Raw genomic sequence first — 23,630 nt, 5'->3', positions numbered from 1 at the left:
TGGTCTGACCGCCTGTATATGGGGTAGATCCGGGACCGCTTTTCCAATCTCTCCAGGTAGCTGGGCACTGGTTTGACGCTTATTATCGACACTGTTGATACAGAGACTCACAAAAAAAAGGAGATCGATCCAAAACGACTGACAGAAACATCACCTAATCACGATCTCAGCGAGATCCTCGTTTTTTTTTTCTCCGCAGCTATAGTCAACTCTTTCCAACATTCCAATCTGATGCTCTGCGACTCTGGAAGGAGCCCAACTGAGCGAACTGCGCCTCACGCTGCATACCTCCACGGGGAACACAAACAGAATCTGTCGGGGGCAGATGCAGAGACGAATGGCCAACTAACAGCGCCCGGCGAGGGCAGGGAGCTATATCGACGGCTGGTGATGGCTGAATGGACTCGATGGGCGTCCAGGACCTGCAGGGCGTGACAGTGGTGACATTGATGTGTCAGCACTAGGTGACGGTCCCTGACAGACTCAGTGACAGTGATGTTAGTGACGCGGTGACAGTGATGTTAGTGACGCGGTGATAGTGATTTTAGTGGAGCGGTGACAGGTGCTAGTGAGGACCCCGCCTGACAGTGCAGGGTGATACCAACATAAGAAGTGCCAACATACGCGATATGCCACAACACCACTCTGCAGGAATTAGGTACATGCCAGCACTCCTCTCTTTTCTCCCTCTCTTCGTTGTTCTCTTACTCTCCTTCCTCTCCCATAATCATGGAATTGTTGCGTGATGTACCTACTGTCGTGTTTGAGTAGTAATCGCCACGCAATTCTAGAATGTGGATCGCTCATGATTGTTCAAAACAATACAATACTTACACACGAATCGTCAGGCCATGAAATCCTTGGGTGACCGATAAGGCTAAAGACGAATACCTCCGAAAAATGTTCCCAATTTTCAATATGAATTGCATGCATTACTAGAAAATCGAAGGAACTTGATGGAGACAATCGATGCTTGGCATTCCCCATTTGGTAAGTCGATACACGGCCGTTCAACAAGGGACATCATCTCCTCTCTATGTCTCAGTGATTGGGCCAATTGGGCCATCACTGGCGAACCAGAGTCGTCATGCGAGCACCACCTGTATGATACGCGCTGACGTCACACAGGGGAGGGGCCAACGTCGGCTCCGGCTCTGGTATACGTCAGGGAGGATGACCAGCGAAGGGGAGGGGAGGGGGAGGGGTAGCTCCGTCTCGGCGGCCGGTACGACGGCGCGGCGGTCTGGAACCGACGCAAAGCAGCATCAAAGTCGCCTGTCTGGCAGCTGCAGCGGCGGGCAGGGGCTGCTGCCAGCCACCGATCGGGTCCGCGGAGTAAGGGCAGCAGGCTGTGGTAGCCTTCAGCTTTGTAACCGACACCCTGGCGCCTCAGCGGCCCGCCGGCCACCGCCCGCCGGTCGCCGGACCAGCAGTGGCGGGCCCGGAATACCCACCGTGTTGGCACGTGCCGCCGCCGGGCATGGCCACGTGCGCCGCGAGTGACTCCCGCCGCCGCCGCCGCCGCCCCCGCCGCCGCCCCCGCCGCCGCCGCCCCCGGCTGCCGCCCCCGCCAACACCGCGCCTTTGCCGCCTCTCCACCCGCCGCCGACATCCGACTTCGCGCCGCGAGAGAGGTGCACGTCGGATCAACGCAGCGCTATTAGTTGGGCGCACCAGCCGCCGCGCCAGCCGCAAAAAGGTGCCTTATCTCTTGCTGAAAATATCCCGCCGCGCAGAGCAGCTTCTGCCGGTCTGAACGGCTGACCAGGCGGGCGCAATAGAGTGGCGACCGCTTACAGACGAAGATGGTTCATCCGGATCTCCACTCGGTGAGATGTAATAAACAAGTGCAAGTCAAGTGCACCAACTTCATGGACACCATAAATTAGTATTTTGGCTCAGCTGGCTAAAATGGGTGACAAGAGGTATTTTTTGCATTATCCCTGTTTTCAGCAGCCTCCAATGTTGCGCTGCACGTTGCAACATCCTGTTTCAATCCTTCCCAATCAGCTCCGAGCCTTCTATGTCGGCTGGTAGGGGTGTATGACCGCTCTGAGGGCGGACTGCGGCCCGCGTCACGCCCTCGTCGACCGACCAGAGCCAAAATTAGCCCCACTGCAGCCTCGCCAGCGGCCGGCGCGGCCGCTGCCGCGGGCGCCGCCGCCGGACGCGGCTCGCGCTGATCTCGGGATGCCGCTGCTGTAGTGAGGCGGCTCTATTGTCGAGCACTCATCTCCACTCGGTGAGAGAAGCGCTGCCGGCGGGGTGCCGACACGACAAGACGTCCCGTCGTCACGGACGAGACGGCGGGGTTTGGAGTACGGCATGGGCGACTGGATGGCGGTGGATGGGGACGCGTGTCCCCTGGGGCGGAGACGCGCGCTGCGCTGCGGGCAAGGTCGGCTCAGGGGTCTGTTCCGTCACCGCCGCCGGCAGTGGCACAAACTGACACGTAGTAAAGGGTGACAGGTCCCCCGGGAGGCAGCCTTGCTCGGCCTCCGCTGGCAGCGTCTCACCGTCAATTGTTGATTGTTCTTGGCCTTCATACACGCGTCCCCAAACAGACCTTCACGCCACAACAACATCAGACAGTAGCCGAGACAGGCATGTCAGCCAATGAACACAGAAGCCCGGCTCTCACCACACCATCCAGTTCTTCGATCGGATAGCATCGCTAACCCCACACCAATATATCATCGGCCCGGTCCAGCTCTAATCGCCCGACCTACACCACTAGCTGTCCTATCACCGAAACCGCAGCGCCGCGCCCATCACGAAACCTACACCACCAGAATTCATCATGAGAGTTGGCTTACCAGTTTTATCACCAGAGGAGAGCAGCGCCGCTCGCTACCTGCCGCTCCGAATGAGACTGCCCGAGGCGATGGGCTCTCTGACACAGTGGCCGCACCCTGTCCAGAAGCCGCGGCCCCGACTGGAATCTGTACAATGTCGAGTCTGACAGGTGACAGCTTCACCGGCGTCCGAAAGTGACAGACAAATAGCGCGGAAAACTGTCCCACATGACCTGGTGAGTCGGGGCCTGGGTCGATACCAGGAGTCGTGACTCGACCTCCCCGCCTCAGTGAGCGCCCATTGAGTTGACGCGATGGGTAGTGGCAGCTGAAATCGGTCCCCGTTTCCAGTATCGCTACTGGCTGCTCGAGATATGTCACGGTTCAGTGAGGCGCGAGCCGAGGAAGCCAGATACAATCCGCAATCATCAATCTTTCCTGCCTGCCCCGAATTTAATGGTGCGAAGCTGATGCATGCTTCGGTAATACCTGGTGTTGGACGACACATTAGCAGTTGTAAAATTTAGAGTCGTCACTCATTTTATCACCTGTCCATTGCATTGCCCGAGGTGCTTGTGACATAACATTAAACATTAAACAATGACCGACACTGGGCTGCACGCTTGGCTGAGCTTCACACGTTAAAATTCAGCGAACGTTCATGTGCTCACCGCTGACTTTTAATTGCCAACCAATACAGCCTCTTCGGCGTCTCGAATTTTGAACATCACAACAGGCTCAGCGAGTGAGCATTCCTGCTACATCACGACCGATGGGTGCTCACTTGCCATCGAACTGGATAAACCGTACCGTGTGAAGCCGCAGCTCTGGAGCAGTGTCCGTGGCACGGGGTCTCACTTTTCCCGTTGTTTGTCTCTTGCGGCCGGGTCACGCCGACCAGAAGATGACCCGGGTCAGCGCTGCGTGCCTCCCGCTCCGGTCATTAGACTGACCTCGTGACCCCTGCACGCACTGACCCACACGGTCTCTCCTACTTCTCCCCTCTTTCTCTTTCTCTTAGTAAGATCTTTCTCTCACTATGATTTCTTCACACTCTGTCTGAGCGAATTTTTGTATCTGTCTATGTTTCTGACTCAGTTCCTCACTCAATTTCTCTCTTTCCTTCTCTTTCTCTCTCTCTCTCTTCCTCTCTCTCTCTCTCTCTCTCTCTCTCTCTCTCTCTCTCTCTCTCTCTCTCTCTCTCTCTCTCTCTCTCTCTCTCCTCTCTCTCTCTCTCTCTCTCTCTCTCCTACCGACTGTCAGATGTCAGAAACACGTTCCGCATTCCTCTGTGCCATCTGCGCCCGATGGCGAGCCGAGAGACAGACTTCGTTAAAAGTGACACGGATCCAGCCGGTCCTGTTCTATTGGTCCCGCCGCTAAATGCGCCGACCGACATATCAACATGACGCACAACAGTCTATGAGCGGGCGTCCAAAGAAGGTGGCACGGTCGGCCTGAATTCACGCCTATCGGTCCATCGCCAACACATTACTGACGCCGGGGCTCGCCCCCAGACAGTGTTTCACTCCCAAACACTGCGTGTGAAATTAATGATGGACCGCTGATAGCATCGCGTAGCGCGCACGAGCGGACGAGCGCTCAGTTTCCACGCGGAGAGCAAAACATTCGACAGATGGGAAGGCAGAGGAATAATATTTTTACAGTGCTGCAAATGATGGGTGTCTTCGTGACTTGTTCGACATTGACCCATAGAGGGGTGTGTGTCTGAGCATATCTACTGTGGGGGAACATGTCAACCATTACCACTCTCCTTTTTGGCCTGTGTTCATCTGTCACGCCCGAACGAGGTTACATGTCTTCCTGCCCGGCACGGTGCCGCGGCCTTGACGAGTGTCGTGATCAGTAGGCTGGCCAATGCTTCTGTCGCACCTCCCCGGGGCTGCATGCGCTCAGGGTCCACTCAGTGACAAGGCGGGAAACAGTGCGCTCGAGCCGGCCACCGCCGGCTGAATAGGCCACTATCCATCACAACACCACAGGTGCAGTGGAGTGCTGTCATCACCACGAGACAGAGAAATTTTCCTGAAAGACGCGCTGGCTTCCTGGTTAGTCCATGACAAATTACTTGGTGGGCGTACGTACCTCTTCAAAGCACTGTTGTTTTACGTTCGTCAGGTCCGTTGAGCGTACCACTGCTGCGTTCACTATTGGAAGTAAGTCAAATGGAAATGAATACATTGGGCGTTGGCTCAGAATACGCTATAATAAAACACCCACGCGTGCCTTGCAGCTCGGAAGGCATTTGATGCCAACTTTATTGATACATTATCCTTACCGTGTACACCGACATATTTTGTCATGATCCGAATTTAATTGAGTTATACGGGGTGCATATTTATGAGAACAGCTACCTATAATGCGAGGATATAGGTTCTAGGACTTTTGACACATGATTTATTTGATATTCATCTAGGGCGTAAAACTGACCTTCGATGGGGCCATGCCTGTTTCAGACATACAAAAGACATACATAACCAGCCACAGATCCTTCATTATAAATCATATCGTGCAATCAAATATATTCAATAAGTCGCTCCAATCTGTGAAAGTATCTTAGGGCGTAACTCCAATTAAATCGACGACACGAAGATCTGCTATCTAATTAATTGATGGTTCCCCAAAACCGCTGTTTACATTCCGACGTTTAAAATGCACGAGATGGCGTCAGTTGTGTCAGCTACAATATATCTGGAAAACCATGTCTCGGAGCTGCCTCAGGCCAGCCATTACTCAAACGTGTCTCTTTAGCAGTGGTAGAATGGAAAGCCCAGGGAATACTGCGTTATCGTAGCAGCAAAGGACTTCTATTCGTGCATGCATCAACACATATTTTGATGCTGTACCGCAGAACATCATTTCGCCTGAAGATACTGCACCGCAGTGCGCCAGAACGCCTGTAGATATACTGTACCGCAGTACACTAGAACGCCTGTAGGTATACTGTACCGCAGTACACTAGAACACCTGTAGGTAGGTATGTTGCAGGCACTTTAGAAAATCAGTCATTTTGTAAAATGCCTAGGCATTTTGCAACAGGTGTTGCAGGCACTTTAGAAAATCAGTCATTTTGTAAAATGCCTAGGCATTTTGCAAAATGCCTGATTTTCCAGGCTTTTTGCAAAAAGCCTAGGCATTTTACAAAATGACTGACTCTCCAGTCATTTTGCAAAATGCCTAGGCATTTTACAAAATACCTAGCCATTTTACAAAATGACTGAGCAGCGTGTTGTAGATACGAGTACCTAATTATATACGTTTTGGTAGCGTGTAGGTAGGTGGACCGAGGAGTCCAGCATTATGACCAGAGGAGTCCAGCAGTGGGAAGTCCATACCTACCTCTCTCTATTTTGAGAAGTGCAGGCCCGCGACATTTCCAACCCCCACGTCAGCGACGCTGCTGGATTTAAAATGATCGATCTGGAGCGTCAACAAACGACTGGCCCTATGCCGGCCTGTATCTGTAAAACCATTAGAGGTCGCGAGGATTCGATCCCACACACTTAGGCGTTAGTGCCTTCTGAAACCAACGCTCTCGTCCTACGCCAAGCGACCTGATGATTCTCCCGATGTGGAGCTTGATATTTTTTTTCTGGGACCATGCAAGTAGGTACTCAAAGCTGTCAAACAAAGACACAATCAAACAAAGACTACACTCATTCGTTTACATGTAATTGTACATCAACCGGGCCTGCCTATTGACTAGGGCCGGTCTCCGGCTGGTTTTGTTAGGTCTAGTTTCAGGCAGAACATGAACGGCGTTGATGTACTTGGGAGTTTTTACAGCGTTAACTAAACAATGCTTTATGCTACAGCCGAGTCTGCAACTCAACCTGGTCGTTACTCAGCATTGTCGTCATCACAGAGCTTCAAATCGATCAGCTACAGGCTGAACACGTACCTATAGGGTATAGGAAGACGTCAGGCATCGGTAAAATCCTTTTTGAAAGGATTGCATTCCCAATCCACATTCCTAGTGCCAAAGTGGATTGCATTCCTACCTGCAATCCCCTTTTTTTACTTGGATTGTGATCAAATCCGCAATCCTTTTTTGCAATCCTGTTGTATTATTATGTGCACTAGTGGATCTGGGGGAGGGAGGGGGCATAGGGCCGTGCCTCCATCCCCAAATGACCCATTTCTAATACCTAGTCTTGCGAGTAATTCCTATCTAAGGCACAGGCATTTTATGGGAAATATTTTTTGCCTCAAACACCCCCACATTTAAACCTCTACCCAACCAGTGTTTTATATTTTTAAAGCTCGCCCTCAAACACGTAATTTTGCCCTTCCTATGTAGTTCATCAGCGTATATTATTTTGAGCGTTTAAATTAAACGCGTTTAAATTATTTCAAGTTTGGATGTAAAGCCATTGATAGCAAAGTACATTAAGCCGATGAAGCCGATCTCATAATTTTTAATCGCAACAAACCATTTCAAAACACTCATCAAACACAATCCGGATTGGATTGCAAAAATTGGAAGTATGATGCAATCCAATCCGCAATCAAATCCTGTTTTTTGGAATGGATTTCAAATCCAGGTGCAATCCACCAAAAAGGAATGCAATCAGGATTTTGCAATCCTGCAATCACAATCCTACCGATGCCTGGAAGACGTCCAAAAACTGTTGGCCATAGTATCTGTAGTGGGATCTACGTTCCATGCTGGTCAGGCATTTTGCAAAATGCCAAGTCATTTTGTAAAATGGCTAGCCATTTTGAAAAAAGCCTGGTTGCGTTCAGTCATTTTTCAAACAGCCGTCTTTTTGTAAAATGCCTAGGCATTTTACAAAATGACTGATTTTCTAAAGTGCCTGCAACAGGTATATTGTACCGCAGTACACAACATTACCTGTAGGTATACCGTATCGCAATACAATACGCACCTATAGACATACTGTGCCGCAATACACCAGCGCGTCTGAAGATACTGTACCGCAGTACACCAAACGCCTGTATATATAGTGCACCGCAGTACACTAGAATGCCTGTAGATATACTGTACTGCAGTACACCAGGGCGGTGTTTCACGGGCTGCTGCTACCACGCTGCTATCAAATTGCGCGAGCTGACGTCACACTTGTGGTAGTGTTGGAGCAATGGGCCTGTTGATGTCTCCATGGAAACCCAATTTGACAAGTCGTAAAATCGGCGTGCTGCTATCACCGGGGGCGTTCCACGACAAATCGACAAGTGCCCTGCACCCTCATATTTTATTTTTTGCTTAGAATTGGTGTAAGGGGTTGTGATGGGCGGGGAAGCCAGCTGTGGCAAGGATTTTTTTCTTCGAACAACGGTTTCAGAGATATAGCCTCGGGCAATTCCTGGAGTTCGCGCTGCAGCCCTATGTTTGGCGGCCTATAACTCAGAAACTATTTGTTTTTTGCTATAAAAACTTTATATGGTTCAACTCACAATCAACCAACAAACATTTTGGCTATCTCGGATTTTCATTTTTTGAAAATTTTGATCACGTGACCTTTTGTCCTATTTTTCAAAGAGTGACCTTGATATTTTCCCCACTGAAAGTTGCAATTTTGTCTGATGACGATTAAAGCCTTATCGATTGTCATTCATATGCGATAATAAAAAAAGTGGTTATCGCCCTGCGTTGACCTCAGGTCAGGTCATTTTTATGACCTGTCCATTATTACGAGCGGGAGCGACAGCGAGATCTCGAGAATAAAGCAAGATAGCGACAAGCGGTAAACGGTAAAGGGTACACACGGATAAGGTCTATAATTTTTACTATGGTCATTTTCAGGTCAGGTCAAAGATGACGTCACAGGAGCTAAAAGGAAGTAAAAATAGCGGCACTATACATATACATGAAGTTTTTCTCGAATAACTTTCAAGGTATCCCAGCTAGGAACAAACTAATAGCACCATCGTGATCCTCTCGTCGATCCGCATCGAAACATATGTATGTTGACCTCGAAAGGTCGAAAGGTCAAAAGTTGACCTTAGATCACGTGACCTGAGGTCAACTTTTGACCTTTCGACCTTTCGAGGTCAACATACATATGTTTCGATGCGGATCGACGAGAGGATCACGATGGTGCTATTAGTTTGTTCCTAGCTGGGATACCTTGAAAGTTATTCGAGAAAAACTTCATATATATGTATAGTGCCGCTATTTTGACTTCCATTAGCTCCTGTGACGTCATCTTTGACCTGACCTGAAAATGACCTCAGTAAAAATCATAGACCTTATCCGTGTGTACCCTTTACCGTTTACCGCTTGTCGCTATCTTGCTTTATTCTCGAGATCTCGCTGTCGCTCCCGCTCGTGATAATGGACAGGTCATAAAAATGACCTGACCTGAGGTCAACGCAGGGCGAAAACCACTTTTTTTATTATCGCATATGAATGACAATTGATTAGGCTTTAATCGTCATCAGACAAAATTGCAACTTTCAGTGGGGAAAATATCAAGGTCACTCTTTGAAAAATAGGACAAAAGGTCACGTGATCAAAATTTTCAAAAATTGAAAATCCGAGATAGCCAAAATGTTCCTTGGTTGATTGTGAGCTGAACCATATGAAGTTTTTATCGTAAAAAGCCAATAGTTTCTGAGTTATAGGCCGCCAAACATAGGGCTGCAGCGCGAACTCTAGGAATTGCCCGAGGCTATATCTCTGAAACCGTTGTTCGAAGAAAAAAATCCTTGCCACAGCTGGCTTCCCCGCCCATCACAACCCCTTACACCAGTTTTCAACGAAGAATAAAATATGAGGGTGCAAATTTAATTTTTTATTTGTCGATTTGTCGTGGAACGCCCCACCGGTGAAACAGGGCCCAGTGCGCCTGAATCACTTTTGGTTAAACGCGATATCTCACCGAAGTACTTCCCTACACCAGCACATGAGCACACCTGCCTAATGACACATCTCAGTATCACGGTCCCAAGCCGTCCACATGCCGTGCCCAGTGCGGAGACTGGGTCGAGCCGCTGCATTTGTCCATGCAGTAGGTATGCACTTATGTACCCACTACCCAGTCCAGTCCGCAGCACCCACAGTACTCAGTACCCAGTCCAGTCCGCTATCGGGCCGGCCGGCCGGGCAGGGCCGGGTCTGACCGCCCGATAGCGCCCGGGGCGGGTCACGTAGACCGGAGCCAGCCGGCCAGTCGGCCGAGCCGAGACCGGGGAGAATGTGCTAAGTCCGAGCCGAACGAACCGCCACAGCCAGCGCGCTGTGACGAGCCTGTCCCCGGAGGTCACGGCAGGAGCTAACGGAGCGGCAGGACCTACCGTAGACGACACCAAGGACGCAGGCAAGGACGGACACGATTTACGGGCGGGTTCGGTGGAGAAAGAGTGGAGAGACACGGAGGGAGAGCGGAGAGGAGCGGAGATGATTAGGGTAATGGGTTATGTAATTAAAGAAAGAGCCGTGCTGGGAACGAAACTTTAGAGATTTTTTTACAATGAGCTGTGCTGCGCGCATAGGTGGTGAATGATGCAAGACGTATGCAAAGAACAATAATTTCCGTGTGCACTGTCCGCAGTGACCATCAGGAAAAACGTGAAGCATAGAGCTGTTATGCTGGTGTTATGTAACGTAATAAGTTACGTGAAATGGCATGTCTTTGATATACGTTTTCAACCCGCAGATCGTGATCATTATAGTCAGAAAACAGCATCCCCGTAACATGCCGTAATTACGGTGCCTATTTCCTTTCAGAAATTGATGAGCATACAAATCAACAAATGCAAGTAATGCGCATTGCTAATGTACGGCCATGCACGACATGAACTTTACCGGCATGCACTTGAGTTACGGGGTCTAGTCGCGCATGGTTCATGTGGCCCTCGCTCTGTTGATTCAAGACTATCTCTCGTCAGATAGGAGGTCGGATATCATCTCAGCATCGCGGCGCCCCCCGCATCCATCTGACGGCGCACCTGACAAACGGAGACCATTAGCGGCTCGGCGGCGGCAGCGCCGACCGAGCGGCGTGCTGCCCGCTGACCCGGTGACCTCTCGAGTGACCGGGCTACCCCCAAGCTGACCCGGCGACCCGCCAGTCAGATCGCGTCACTCCGGGCTGGCCCTGGTGCGGTGAGGGATGAATCAGACGCGTCCGTGTCAGGTCAGGCGTCGTGTATGTAACGCGGCAGTGGATGCATGAATAACACATGTGGTTACCGTCCGTGGGGGTACGGTGCAACTAAGCCGGGGAGCACCCAGCCTGATCAATAGAACTGGTATTGGTCGAGTGAGTCAGTTCCGTCAGTGCTGACTGACTAAACAGAGCCCCTCAAGAGTACTCGTAGATCTACGTTCACTTGCATGGGTTATGGAATGTGGGTAAATCCAGGAAGCATATCAAAAATTGAAGGTTAGTCTGTATAAAAGCTGCGGTCAAGGTTAACATAAAAATCCTTCACTTACTCCAGCGTCAGCAATGACCTTGTATCTTGTAAAACGCAGTTTTCTGCATAACAATGTGCGTCTTGCATGGACAGTGGACAGGAAACAGAAAACTGTGTCTATGGGTAAGCGCTCATGGAGGAAAACACAGCATTCGCGCCTAAAATGCCACATTACGTCGGCACAATTAGGCGCGGGTCGACCTCAAATGACGCTCGATACACGAGAGGGCGCAGTAACTGCCGACCTCATTGCAGGTCATTCGGCCTATCCTTGTCGCTGGCTTGCGCCATTGGAGATATATGTGTGCAAATCACCACCCATGAATCAATTTATTCATAATTGGTGCAACCCAATATCCCGTCTGCTCATGTGAAACTGTGGGGGAAATGGATCGTTAAATTGCAGGCGAGATGGAGGCGGACGGCAGATGCATTCAGAGTAAAGGGTGAACTCAGCATCAAACTGACCGTTAAAGACGGAGAAGATGCATCTAGCGACGAGAAATGAATACAAATAATAGAACAAAACATGGGTTTTGAGAAAACGATGGGAGAGGAAAATAACGCTGACCGACCAGCATCATTGCGTTCCCGAAGGTCATTCCTCTGTCTGTGAAGCTTAGATGATTCTAAAGCACCAAAGCCAAGCGGCAGACCGGATCAGTCTGGGATGGTGAGGCAAAAAAAAAAAATCATGAGCTTTTTGAAGAGTCTGAGGAAACAAGGCAAGCAGTCAGCAGAACCATTCTGCAAGCACGTTGGAGGTATGCACGGATTGAGGTATATCATGGCCACGCCGATCATCTCGTCTACACTCATCGCACCGGTCGGTCGGTTCGATGACGGTCGTTCGGCGTTGATGACGCCGATGACGGCCGTTCGGCGTTGATGGCGCCGATGACGGCGGCGCCGCCGGTGGCCGCGGGGCGTCCGTAACGAGCCGAGCCGAACCGGAGCGGCGCGACGACTGACCAGTCACGGCGCACGGCTCAGAGAGCGGCCTGGCCGACACGACGTGCCGACAGGTGGCCGATAGCTGTCGGACCGGCCGGCCCGCGCGGACCGACAGAGCCGGACCAGAGCGGCCGGCGGGTCCAGAGAGTGGGGGAGAGGATACCTATACAGAGCGACGCAGCGTGTCTTATGTAAGACGATGTGCGCTGAGGGGGACGCACGGGATGCACAGGACGCCCGGAGGAGGCCAGTCGGGCAGTTGTTGCAGCCATGGGTGCAGCACAGCCCCAGTGCAGCGGCCTGGCGCACTCCCCGCCGAGCCGGGCGCGCTCGGCTGACCGGGGAGCGACACTGTTAATGAAGTCGGTTACCTGGCGAATGGTGCTGTAAAACGCCCCGAGAAGAGCCGCGAAAGGCCGGCCGTCTGAATTAGGGTGATGAGGCGGTCACTATTCGGCACTCAAACCAGTGGTGCTGACGGTGTAGACATGCAAGCGGCGCGGACCGGGCCCGGCCGGCCGGAGCGCGCTGCTCGGCCTCGGCCCGCTCTCAGAGGGCCTAATTTGAAGTGTGCACACACACTGTAAAGCTGCGGCCGCGCCGAGACCGCTCGTTACTCGGCCTCAGCTGCTCAGAGGCCGCTCTGCAAGGACCACTTACCAGGTAGTCTCGCAACCTTCCCCACCGCCACCTATCTTATCTAGTACTTAGCGCTGCAACAAATTCATTGTCATGCGCTGGGCTTTGCAGCTCACAGGGGCTGTGTTGGAAATCTGTCAGCAGCTAGGCACGAATAAAGCTTATCTGTTTATGAGTGTGTTCCGTCGGCACAAGTGTCGGTCAGTGACTGTTTATTACACTGGCAGACTACAGTATACGGGCCGCGCTGTTCAGTAATCCCGCGGAGGAGGCACGGGCCAACCGGAGCTGGTTGAGCGCCGTGAAACCACCCGCTGAACTTGCTGCGAATGGGTTGGTCAGGCAGTGCCGTCAGGGCGCGCCAGCGGGGATTTTATTTATAGAGCGCCCCAGCGGCCACGGACGAAGGTCAAGGAAACTCGGTCCCTCGCCAAGGGCTGTCAAACGCAGCGTGCCACAGCAAGTATGTTTTCGCCAGTTAGCTATTTATTTCTCTTTCATAGCCGGTTTGGGGAGAAGTGCAACAAATTGCATCCTCGCTTGGCAAAGCCATGACATGTGGTTCAGCAAATGTGACACACGCCATGACCTGCACCAAACCAAGTGACCTGCGTCGTGACCTGCAATATGACCTTCGTTCCGTGACCTGTGTGTGGTCACTGGTCGGTTACAGCCGTGTTCTGCTCCCGTCAGCAGCCCGGGCCTGGGTTAGCTGAGGCCGGGGACCGGTGCGGGCGCCTGGTCCAGTTTTTGGGGCGCCCGCCGAGGTCGCTGAGTGACCCAGAGTCCGTGCGCGGCCAGTGCGTGCTCACTAGTGGAGCAGTCACCCGGTCGGCCGACCTGAGCGACGACAAGGTCGCCGCTGACCACTTACGCAACTGGTCAGTAATGCTGACTTTGGGAGATACGAATTAACTACTGGAGACTTGAAGTGCTTGTTAGACCTCGGCTACTGTACTTGCCAGATATCAGATGCGTTTAGGCGTGGAACTCTTTTCAAAGATTTAGCTTTTAGTAAATCAGATTGCTTAAAAAACGTTTTTTTTTAATTAAAAGAAAGGGCAACCACATATCATACCACAGGTTATTCAGTCGTTGAGAAAGCAAACACAAATGTTCTGCAGTTTCATGTCTTTACAGTAGAGATGCCACTTTTGAGCCCGCGAACCCGCTTTCTGCGGGTTTTCAAAACCCGCAGGGTTTTTGGCGGGTTCGAGAAGCAAAACTTGTCGTGTGGCGGGTATTTGGCGGTCAGACTTAAGAACCTTTAATTTTTTTTATTTTTTTTTTTAGATGCAAAACACAATGCCAAGTGCATTTGCTCAGGTTAACAATACAATATTGATCGAAACAACTTTTAAAACAGAACCAAATATAAAAATATATCATGGCAGCACATTTTAAATGCAAAACTGAAAACAACCAGCAATAGCATCCACAGTCTAGCAATGACCAAACCAGGGTACAAGCAACAAACTACAAAGCATAAATAAATGCTGATGAAAGCATTCCATAAAACATAAAAGAACATGAAAGCAAACTTATAGGAAGCTGAACTGATGTCCATGTGCAGTGTGCACTAGATATACATTATGGAAGAACCCAGACTTAAATGAGATGTTGAAAATCAGAGCAAATACCACATGTTACTTTATTTGCGTCTGGTCGGCATAAAAAAGACCTATCAGCTAAACAAAATTTGATGCAAATTTATTGATTACCTATCCTACTCTATGTTCTGTCCCACCCTATATAACGAAAATAGCACACCAATTACCCTTACTGTTACAAAAAATCAAAATATTGACTGGCATGCGGCCCAAACACAGCGCAATACAATACTGGCGCACTTCCGACATTATGACAAGGATTGGTATTTGACTGCGTCAATTTTGGTCTCTGAGGCGAAGGAAAGCTGTCATTGATGACGCAATAATAATTTTACAATCAATTTTTCTGTTTTGGTTTTTGAATGCCTCAAAACAGCAGTTATACATGCTACAAAACCACGTAGCTGGTCGCATTTATTTCTTTTGTCTTTTTACGTCCTTATTATTTGTATGCCGAGAGAGGACCAGGCGGAGAGCATTACCAAGACCATCTATAAAATTATTACATTTAATTTAGTATTTGCTGTCTCTTTATTTCTTAACCGGTGATTAATCTCTGAATTGTAAAACTTTAGCTGTTGTGTAAAATAATTTTATCAGAATGGCACATGAATATGCATTGTACAACGGTGTTTTCGCAACAAGTTCGCACTAACTACGGCTGCAATAATTTAGTCGCTGTAACATTCCTTGCAATCAGCTGTTGGTGACGCTTCTGACGCATGTTTTCAGAAATGCGTAGTTCATTGGTGGTTAGTTGGTTTTTGTTCGGATTTTGCATGATTTGTTTTATGTGTAGATCGACCGGATGCTCATTATTCACCGTGTCACTATTTATTTTTAACTGGAAATCGCATATCTTTTTATATCAACATTCATTTTGATAGCAATATCATTCCAGAAGCCTAACATTGAGAGGGAGCCAGAGTGAAATTTTGATCCTCAGCCAATGCTGAAGGGTAAGGTGAGAGAAAGATTTTACTGAACTCTTTTCAGAAAGGAATTTCAAATGTATTGATGCATTATTCATTTTCCACTACAGTGTGAACTTCCTGAGGACTTAGCATAGCAATTTCAAGTCCTTACTATGTGATTGGCTGTCTTTTTCTGCACAGCAATGAAGCAAGTAAGGTTTATATAGCTCTAGCATTGACCCAGCTGTATTTTTTTCTTGCAAAAGCAGGTTTTTGAAATTGCGGGTTTTTGGTGGGTTCGGCTCAGCCAAAATCAGCTTGCGGGTAGTTGTGGTTGGGCAAGGGGTAGCTGCGGGGCGGGGCGGGTAATGAAATTGCAAATTTGTGGCATCTCTATTTACAGCCTTATGTTGTTAAATCATAAAACATCGATCCTGAATGACACTGAGCACGATTAGCGTTTTTACTGCCGGCTGAAGCGCGATGATCATTACAACCATCTCCGGCGAGGCGGACTCGACGTGCATTTATTAGGGCTAGATTCAAAGGCAGAGGCTCATTCTCCAGAGCCTAGCTGGAGAAAGCTGCCCGTTCAGGAGTCACTCGGGTTAAACTGTGGCCGGTGACACAGCCAGCGTCACAGACCAGCGCGGCGACCCCTGACCGTCCCTCTGTCACGCTCGCGCGCGGTCACATGCGATGCCGAAAAAAACCCTGATTGAAAACGCTTAAGCACGGTTGCGTGTGCGAGCGCTCTCTTTCACCAGTTAATGAGCAGATGGTGTCATTTGAGCGCACCTCAGCCTGGAGGTTGAAGCATCTCGTGCACGCACGCACGCCACGGAAATCTCTCCGGCGCACCTGCTCTCCTGACCTGTGGACGAGCAGCGATCCTAACTGCCGATACAGACTCGTCCGGGGCACTTTGGGATTTCTTCCCAGCTGGTATGAACCTCACATGTGATTATCGTTTGTCAAATGATGTTGTCTGATCTATACGTTAGCCTTAATTGGGCCGGGTACAAGCTCACTGGACAGCGGACGTCCATCGATGGACAAACTGACCCGGCGCCGGCCGACGGCCCATAGTTACCGAGGCGAAAAACGGCACACACCGCGGCGATCAGAGGCGAGTGGGCCACCAGCCCGACGCGCACCGGCTCCGCCTAATTTTATGGCCGGTGTTTAGCGGCGGCCCGATCGGCTGTGGTTAGCTTATCTGCCGGCGGCGACGATACGCTCAATTAGCCCACTGAGCGACGGCCCAGTGGTGCCACCAAACCGACCACCGGCCGAGCATACCTCCGGGGACCTCTCGTTAAAATATCCCTCTCTCCCTTCCCTTGAAAATCACCCGGCTCAAGGGTCTTCCTCCCTCGAAATAGCCCTCTAGGGACCCTATTTAATAGAAACTTCCATATCAAGCTTCGCAAATCACACCATTTTAGCCCATCGTCTTCCACGCCGAGGGGGACGAGGGCCAGGGCCAGTCGGCCGAGGGCCAGCACCGTTCCGATTCGGGTGTGCCGTGTCGGGACAATTACCCGGTCTCTGTCACGGCACCGGTCGCTGATTGGTCACCGTCACTCGTGTGCCGTGTACGGTTTATGACGTCTCGTGTCAGACTGCACAGTGCACAAGCATGCAAACCAGAAACCATGTCTCAGAGGCCATGGGGACATATGGCGGGCAGAGTGAATCGTGCCAGTGAGTGGAATCTCAGCTAAAGAGCATTCGAACTAAATTGTAGCTGCAGACTGCTTTTTTTCGTTCCGATATAGTAGTCGAAATAGTTCCAGGCGGTACTTTTTAATGTTTTTAAATGCTTCCGTTACATTTTTAATCAAACAATTCCTTGGAAGCGAAAAATGGACGCACTTCAAAGGCTTCAAGACTTCCTGCAGGTGATGTCAATGGAGCGGTGCATGGCGGCGGCGAAACACCATCAGCAATGTATTTTGGAAGTCAATGCGCTCGAATTTCGCCACGGTTTGTGCACAATGGACTCCCAATGAAGCAATCGAATTCCGTTACACGTTCAATCACTCGCACGTAAGCTCTGAGGTAGGCGGCGCACCATTCATACCATATCGCCTCCGTAAGCGTATGATAAAAATATGGCCGGTAAGCGCAGTCTTACCGGACATTACGATCGTCCAGCCGACAGAAATATGCAAAACACGCCTTTTACGACGCAATGCCCGTCATCAGGAATGCATCACAGGCGCCGGCCGAACTCCCAGGCACGCGTTGTGAAACGAAATCCCGCAGTGAAACCGAAACAACACAAATGAAGCGTGATGGAGGCGGTGCGCCGCTACGAAATCCGGTCCTCGGCTGCATGTCTATCACTGTGGGCCGGTGCGGAGTTCGGGGCTTTCAAGGCACCGGATGGGTCCTGTCGGCCGGTGGGTGGCCGCCGAGCGCACGTGCCGCCCCCCGGGAGGTCGTCATCGGCCCTGGGTGGCCGGCGCCGGCGGACGGACGCCATCGGCCGCTCGTGGAGCCGCTGACGGACACTGACGGTGTAGCGGTACGGCGGGTGGCTGCGAGAAGTAGGGGTTTCACGGGCCCACAGCACGGCCGGTGTTTTACAGCGCGTTTTTACGGCGAGGTGTATATCAGATGATGTGCGTTTTTCCTGACGGTTGTGGCGGCATGAGCTGGCACTTGCCTGAATACGGCGGCCTGCTGCCGAGTGCTGAGTGATTCCTGATCACGATTTCTGATGTGACGGAGTTCTGCACTTACTATAATTCTGAGAGAAATGGCTCTGGTTCTGTACGTGGTCTGCAATATGCAAATTACAAACTACCAACAGCCGAACGCAGCTCCTTTCTATGGTTTGTTTTTATGTGTTGTAGAGGCTAGACAAGTCAAAAGAGCGCTTCATTTAAAAGTTCAACGAATTCCAGTGGGGGGGGGGGGGGCTCAATATCGATGTCGATCTGTTTTTCAAGGTCACGTTACCACCAGTTCGCTCTCCCATACTGAAACATGCAGGCACGGTCTGCATATCTCTTCTCACCAAGCGGGTTCGGTCTGGACTTAGTATTCGTTTCCTGTGCTCGTTCGGTCTGGACTTAGTATTCGTTTCCTGTGCTCAGCACAGCGGAGATCCGTGCCGCCGTTGGTGACCACCTCACCATATGTAACTTTAGACGGTTCTGACTTTCGAGAGCAACTTTGTAAACGGCTGCACGATGGCAATGTGGCGTGGGCTGCTCTCGACCTCCTTGGTAGCGGTGAATATCAGAATGTGGTCAATGGAAGGTCTTCATGATATTTTGGAAGGCTGGGCGCGCGGCAGTGGCTGGTGGATTGCATGAAGTGAGAAAATGACGGCGAAAATGAGCGCGCTTGCTGAAAATACAGCGAACTTAATTGATCCAATGGAGCATAATAAACGTGCAAATTTACTTGAGAATATTCAGACATCAGAGTTGTCTTTAACATCTTTGATTTGCCTATGCATAACACCAGACTTATCCTAATGACCTTTCGAACCACTCCATTAACAAACACATGCGTCTTTGAAGAAGGCAAATGGCATGCGGCGCGCACTACAACACGAGAAACAACGGTCATTACCCAACTGTGAAATAACGACAGTCTCGACCGGCATCATTACTCGTGTCATAAGCTGGACCTCTAAGGCCCTCCCGAGCTTTCTGAAGAACAACGGCGCCGCATGCGTGATTTATCTCCATATTATTAAACTGGGACAGTCTGGAGCGGCGCGACGCGGCGTGGCGCGGCGTTCTCGGCGCAGTGCGGCGCTCCCGACGCGCGATGGGACAGCTCTAATGAGATTGGCCCGGTGGGGGGCCGACACTTCTCTCGCTATCCACCGCGGCTGTGGCCGCCCGAGGTGGCCAGTCGACCTCTCGACCGGCGGAGTTACCGCTCGGGAACGCAGGGCCAGAGCGTTTGTCTATTTTCTGCTTCTGTTTTGGATCTGAAGTAGCACCATCGTCTTTCATTAGTGTTATTGAAGTTATTAAATTACCCTTGTGCATTATGAATAACCAAAATGTAGCGTAAAATGCAAAATTTATGTAAAGGTTACCCTGGAGAGCTTGGTTTCGTGTGCACACTCAGGATAACTGAACACGTTTCATTTCGGCGCCTTTGAGTAGGTGCATGACCTCAATGTCGCCTATTAATCTTGCACACATATGCAAAGTGGTAGGTCATGATTATTGTTTATACAGGAAGAAACTCAGACATGCTATCTCATCCGCCGAGGTGTCAGATTCATTAGCCGAGCAATTATTTATATTAAAGATTCATATCAAATGGATTCACTGCATGACTCGGGATACCACATAGGGGGATGAAATTAGTGTTTTGTTGTCCTATACGAACCGACATAGAGCTTTCACAGGCCATAAAATGACACGAATTTTGATTGGCAGACTTACAGGGAGTGAGTCACCATAAATAACGAAGTAACCAAAAGCCTACGCTATGAGTCTCGCCATAAACAACAAGCAGCAGCCACAAACAAAACATACAAATGAGCTGTGGTCAGCCGATCCTCTGCAAAAATGGCGAGGCCTCTGCCCATCGTTTCTGTCTCCCTGGCAACATGCCAGGCAACGTTAACCGGGAGCCCCAGCCTTCCAGCACAAAAAGACCGTTCAGTTCCACTCCTATTTGTCATCGGGATTTTAAAAAGGCTATCAAGTTGGCCCATCGACAAAACACCCTCTCCAGCCGAGCGGCACGTCCGCCTCTGGAGTCGGTGGCACGTGCCCCGTGCTACCTCTCCCACTCCGGTCCGCCCACAGCCCGTCCGCTCCGCTCCGCTTCGTTACCCGTCCACCCAGCCACTGAGACTGGCCTGGAGATCACCAACGTAAAGCAGTCTGCAGTAATGTAGCTGTTCAACCACACCCTGATGCGACTAGCCATGTCTAAGTAAGTAGGTAAAGGATTCTGCTCGGAATTCCGGAGCTCATAAACTCATGACCAGATGACACAGGTTTGGTCAGCAACAGGTCACCGCCTAGCAATGGCTGCAGATTCTTCGGCTACCCATCAATCATAATCGCTATGTTTGACGTTCCGTGAAGTGTTCAGACCACTGAATGTTGCCATCGCTGGGTTGACTGGTATTTACAGAAACCAATCGAACCCCGGCGGATCTTTGATGAGCACTCAGCGTACCCCTAGCGGACCTCCAACGTACCCCACGACCCAGTGCACTCTCCCCTGGGCAATTGGTCACTCGGACGGGGAGCGGTCACCTCCTGTCGGCACGCGCTCGTCTCTGTCCTCCCAAATAAACAGTGACCTCGTCCCGGGCCTGCACTGTGGCCGAGCAGGTAGCCGCGGGGCATGAGCTCACCAAAAGCGACCCTGACGCCAGCGTTTGAAACACGAGCGCGCAGAAAAACAAACAGCCGGACGGAGATGAGCGGAGACTCTGTTCGCTTCAATAAACCCTGTCCTTGGCGTACTGGGCTCACAGTCGGGCGCCGTACCGTACGCTATCGATCACGGTCGACGTATGACTAATGAGACGTTCATGGGACGGTGTTTGTGTGGTTGCTGTGAGCGCGGCACAGTGAACCGAGTGTGGTCCTTGTCGCGATCCGTGTCAGCGCTGTATGATTCGGATCACAGCCCGTGTCAGCGCTGTATGATTCGTGAAGGGCGGGACGGACGCCTGTTAGGTCTATGCTCGGTCGTAGCTCGGCGTCGGTGCCACGCCGGTACCCTCCGAACGCCAGACAGCCAGGTGAGCGTCAGAAGGGCGCCGGTGGGTATCGATCCAGCCCGCACGGGGCGCGAGGGGCCAATATTGAACCTCCTGTCCCCCACCCCCGCCTATAGCCGCGCCCTGCAGCCCTGCCCCACTGCGGCTGTCTGAATTGTCCACAGGCGGCGGAGAGATTGCGCCGCGGGCAGGAGACGTAATCAACTGGACCGCCATCGGGGAGCGAGAAAAACTGAAGGCGTGGGAGGATCTGAGGAACTGGATGATTGGCCGGGGCGGGAGCGGACGCGAGAAATCGATGGGCGGCGACAACGGCAGAGACAGCGCCAAGTCGTCGAAATACTTGTTTAGAAATCCGAACCCTGCTGGAATGCGCTACGACATGGGTAAAATGATTCTAAAATAAGCACACGTTTGCAATGGCTTGCAAATTTGCCATGTCAGCAAATCGGGGCCGTACCGCTGCTCCTAAGTCATGATCCCACAGGGAAAGAATGGGCGTTTCTCAGCGCCGACTAGGATTCTGCCACTCCCCGACCCCGATATCACTGGGGAAGAATGGGTATCACTCGCCCCGGTGCCGGTGCGCCGCGACCATCAGACGCCCCGCCGCCACAGGTCGGCCGAGGTCGTGACGCTGCGCCCGGCGCCACCCGGCTCAGACATCCTTCAAAGGGACCGCGCGCTAAGCCCCTGGCAGACCCGGTGGCCTGCAGTGGTGATGGCCACCGAGACATTTAGGGCCCGAGCTGTCCTGTCCAGACGCAGCTTGCACTTAGTTGGTGGAATTTATGCTGATTTCATTCACGTCCCGAATCTGACTACGACTGCGCATTGCTGACCGCAGGCTGAATCCGATGTTGTTGCCTTAAAAGTCGCGTGCAGTGCACGCTATCGGAAGCGGTGAGGTCAACATCTGACCGAATGCATTATTTTTGGTCCGTGCTGGGAAACAGACTGTCTCAATGGTGTGTTTAGATGTGAATGAATGAAGCTTTAAAAGCAGGAGACATTGAAGCTTTTTATCTCAGATCCTGAATATGATGCCCAATAATGAAAGGGTTAAATCAAGCAAGAGACTCCCTCTGCCAACTCTTAAAAATGACTCTTCTCCGCTCGGCGGACGGCGACCGATTGGTAACAACGGGTACCTATCTATGAGCAAACGTCGGCTACGGTGGACCACGCCGATAGAGTTGCTATAGCTTTCATTCAACCAGATCCACTCGACCATTACCTCCGCCTGGTTAAAACAAACCTCATAAAATCCCCTTTCCCCTTCGCAGGTACTCACAGCTCGAGGACGAGGATGACGTAGACGTCGTTGTCGAAGACGTCGTGCAGACTGATGACGTTCTGGTGCGCCATCTGCATCAGCAGGTCCACCTCCTGTTCGATATCTGCCATCGGCTGGCCGCGTCTCGACGAGGCCACGCGACGCTTCCTGATAAACTTGGCGGCAAACTCGGTGGCAGACGACTTCTCCCGACATCGGCGCACCACGGCGAACTGGCCGCTGAAACCAGAGAAACACAGGAGTCATAGAGGTGCCGTGGGGAGGCAGATGGGAACGGGTGAGGCTCTAGGAAGTCAGAACCTGGTGACGTGATCAGACGGGAGAAGCGAGGACGGTGCCAAATGAGGAGAGACGTGACTGCGCAAGTAGTTGTGAATGTGTTTTACTAGTCTTCTAGGTTGTAAAGAGCCAATCCGTATGTCTGTCAACGTTCGCCAGCGTAATGTCGCAGTTGTTCTGGAATACATACACACGAGATTTGCTATTCAGATATGATGAACGACCGCGTCCACCCTCGTGCTTGTCTGACATGTCGCACCAAATCAATCGACAAAACGGTCGCCTCAGCTGCCGCATTTGGTGCGTGTGGGCGGTCGACAAAGTGCCTCACAATAGCGCATAAATTACCAACGCCACCACCCAGAAACGCAAGTCAACCTCGGATGTATCTTCAGAAGCTGCCCTACCACAGCGGGGTTCATGGGCATCAGAACTGGGAGGGCGTGGGCAATCGCTACGAGATATCGCTGATGATTCTGCCGTTGCGCCTTTCCACCGTCATCATCAAGCGAGAAATAAATATTCAGCAACAAGGTCTTTGCCTTGCAGGCTGCGATTGACTACTTTTTATTCAGATCTGTGCATCGTCATTCATGGCGATTTGGTTGCGTGCATGCTGCTACCTACAAATCTCACTCTTCCCCTGTCCAGACTGTCGCCCCAAACATGCAATAGGAAGTTCCCCTTCAAGAGTAACTGACCAGGACAGCAACATGACCTTGACACAGAATGGCGCACCGTCCATCACTCCTGCGCTACAATCGCATCCTGCGCCAGAGCTCGCCGCGCAGTCGCATCTCCACAGACTCGCGCATGTTAAACGCTGCGCCGCGAGTGTCTCCGCACTCATAAACGCCACATGGCGAATGCCGCGCCACCATCGTCGCCGCCGCCGCAGAGTGCGTCGTAAAACATCGTCGGATCGTCGGACGCGCCGTCCGGACAGCCGGCGGATTTAGGGGCGCGTGCAGCCGTCTGACGAGCCCGATTTGGAGAGACACCTCGTCTGCG

At 51.3% G+C, this 23,630-nt stretch overlaps 1 protein-coding gene across 8 annotated transcripts in view; it reads right to left on the bottom strand.

The window, feature by feature from the left end:
- The window catches only part of LOC122377922 (death-associated protein kinase dapk-1-like), a 164,856-nt gene that overhangs the window by 113,085 nt on the left and 28,141 nt on the right, over nt 1–23,630 (bottom strand). For all 8 annotated transcript variants that reach the window (XM_043358524.1, XM_043358529.1, XM_043358522.1 and 5 more), the window contains exon 2: nt 22,338–22,559. In XM_043358524.1, the coding sequence (XP_043214459.1) occupies nt 22,338–22,559 (222 nt within the window). The remainder of the gene's footprint in view (nt 1–22,337; nt 22,560–23,630) is intronic.

The sequence above is a fragment of the Amphibalanus amphitrite genome, unplaced genomic scaffold, assembly GCF_019059575.1.
Source record: "Amphibalanus amphitrite isolate SeventyFive unplaced genomic scaffold, NRLGWU_Aamphi_draft 000052F_arrow, whole genome shotgun sequence".
In the NCBI taxonomy this organism is placed as follows: domain Eukaryota; kingdom Metazoa; phylum Arthropoda; class Thecostraca; order Balanomorpha; family Balanidae; genus Amphibalanus; species Amphibalanus amphitrite.
Note: the sequence above shows the minus strand (reverse complement) of the source record. Positions and strands in the feature narration are given on the sequence as shown.